This window comes from Vollenhovia emeryi, unplaced genomic scaffold, assembly GCF_000949405.1.
Source record: "Vollenhovia emeryi isolate VEMERY1.0 unplaced genomic scaffold, V.emery_V1.0 DF949722.1, whole genome shotgun sequence".
NCBI lineage: Eukaryota > Metazoa > Arthropoda > Insecta > Hymenoptera > Formicidae > Vollenhovia > Vollenhovia emeryi.
In genome coordinates this window covers 1-1,299 of record NW_011956644.1, presented here as the reverse complement: position 1 = coordinate 1,299, position 1,299 = coordinate 1, and the positions used below count along the sequence as shown (strand labels likewise).

The 1,299-nt window shown below is 29.2% G+C and overlaps 1 protein-coding gene across 1 annotated transcript; it reads left to right on the top strand.

The window, feature by feature from the left end:
- The first annotated feature begins 6 nt into the window (after positions 1 to 6).
- LOC105571090 (putative nuclease HARBI1) lies at positions 7 to 1,205 on the top strand. The gene is made up of 3 exons (XM_012028564.1): positions 7 to 12; positions 133 to 277; positions 621 to 1,205. Exons 2-3 carry the CDS (start codon positions 232 to 234, stop codon positions 1,019 to 1,021), a joined length of 447 nt encoding a protein of 148 aa, XP_011883954.1. The 5' UTR covers positions 7 to 12; positions 133 to 231; the 3' UTR covers positions 1,022 to 1,205.
- Positions 1,206 to 1,299: the final 94 nt, after the last annotated feature.

Sequence of the window (1,299 nt, the reverse complement as noted above, 5' to 3'; positions counted from 1 at the left end):
AATGTTCAAGTGGTANGTATTGTAATTTTTCTCAAAATATATTTGTAATATTATNTACTATAACTAGAAAGTAATAACTTATAAATATAATTTATTCCACTTTTATGTCTTAAATTATAATAGTTTTTTTAGATTGGTGATCCTGAATTAAAAATCTTAAATGTAAATGCACGATATCCAGGTGCCCGACATGACGCGTATATATGGTCCAATTCTCCAATACGTCGAATAATGGAACGACGATACAACAATGGAGAGCGCAATACTTGGCTGATAGGTAAGTTGTATGTTGTTACAAAATGTATGTAAGAAAAAATACATATAACTTAATAAAATATATTTCAAATTTTCATTTGTTAGAAATTTTATATTGCGTTTAACAATAAGTGTGTTACGTTTTGCTTTATTTTACTAATATTACATATGTAATTGCTTATTTTTATCATAATGCAAATGGTCTGATGACAGACCGAAACATTTACGTTTTCTAATTTATTATTTATTAAATATTACATGAACACTTTGTTACGGCTGCTCAGTAGTCTTTTGATTTCTTAGATAATTTATAATCATTTCAGTCTCTTGACGTTATATAAAAAATTCATGTATATTGTTTATAGGTGATGATGGTTATGGCCTTGAACCATGGTTATTCACACCTTTAAAACATGAAATACCAGGTTCTCCAAGATATCAATACAATGAAGATTTGTGTAGTGCAAGGTCGTGTATAGAACGTTTGTTTGGTGTGTGGAAAGCAGTATTCAGATGTCTTTCAGCACAAAGGCGATTAATGTACAATCCTGATATGGCTGGTAAAATAGTCAATGCATGTGCTGTACTGCACAACATAAGAATTGCACATCGTCTGCAAGATATAGAAGTTGACGAAGAAGAAATTTTACGTCACGTTAACAGAAACTATAGAGTTGAAGGAAGACAGGATGAAGCTCTCCCAGGGCGAGCAATTGCAATGCGTGTACAAGAAAGTTTTATTGCACGTCAGTATGGTAGAATGTAAAATATGTTATATATAATATATTGTCATCGAGATATGTTACATATATCCTGTTACATGTTTAACAATGTAACGTTTTTACATCACTTATTCAATCTAACGAAATTGCAGAGATCTCACTAATTTGTTCCACTATTGTAATTCTTATCTTTATAATAAACTTTGTACGACAAACTAAATAAACTTACTCAGGTAACTCATTATTATAAATATTTTGGCTTTCATTACTTATATATATGTATGTAATGAAATATATATATATATATATATATCAGGTAACT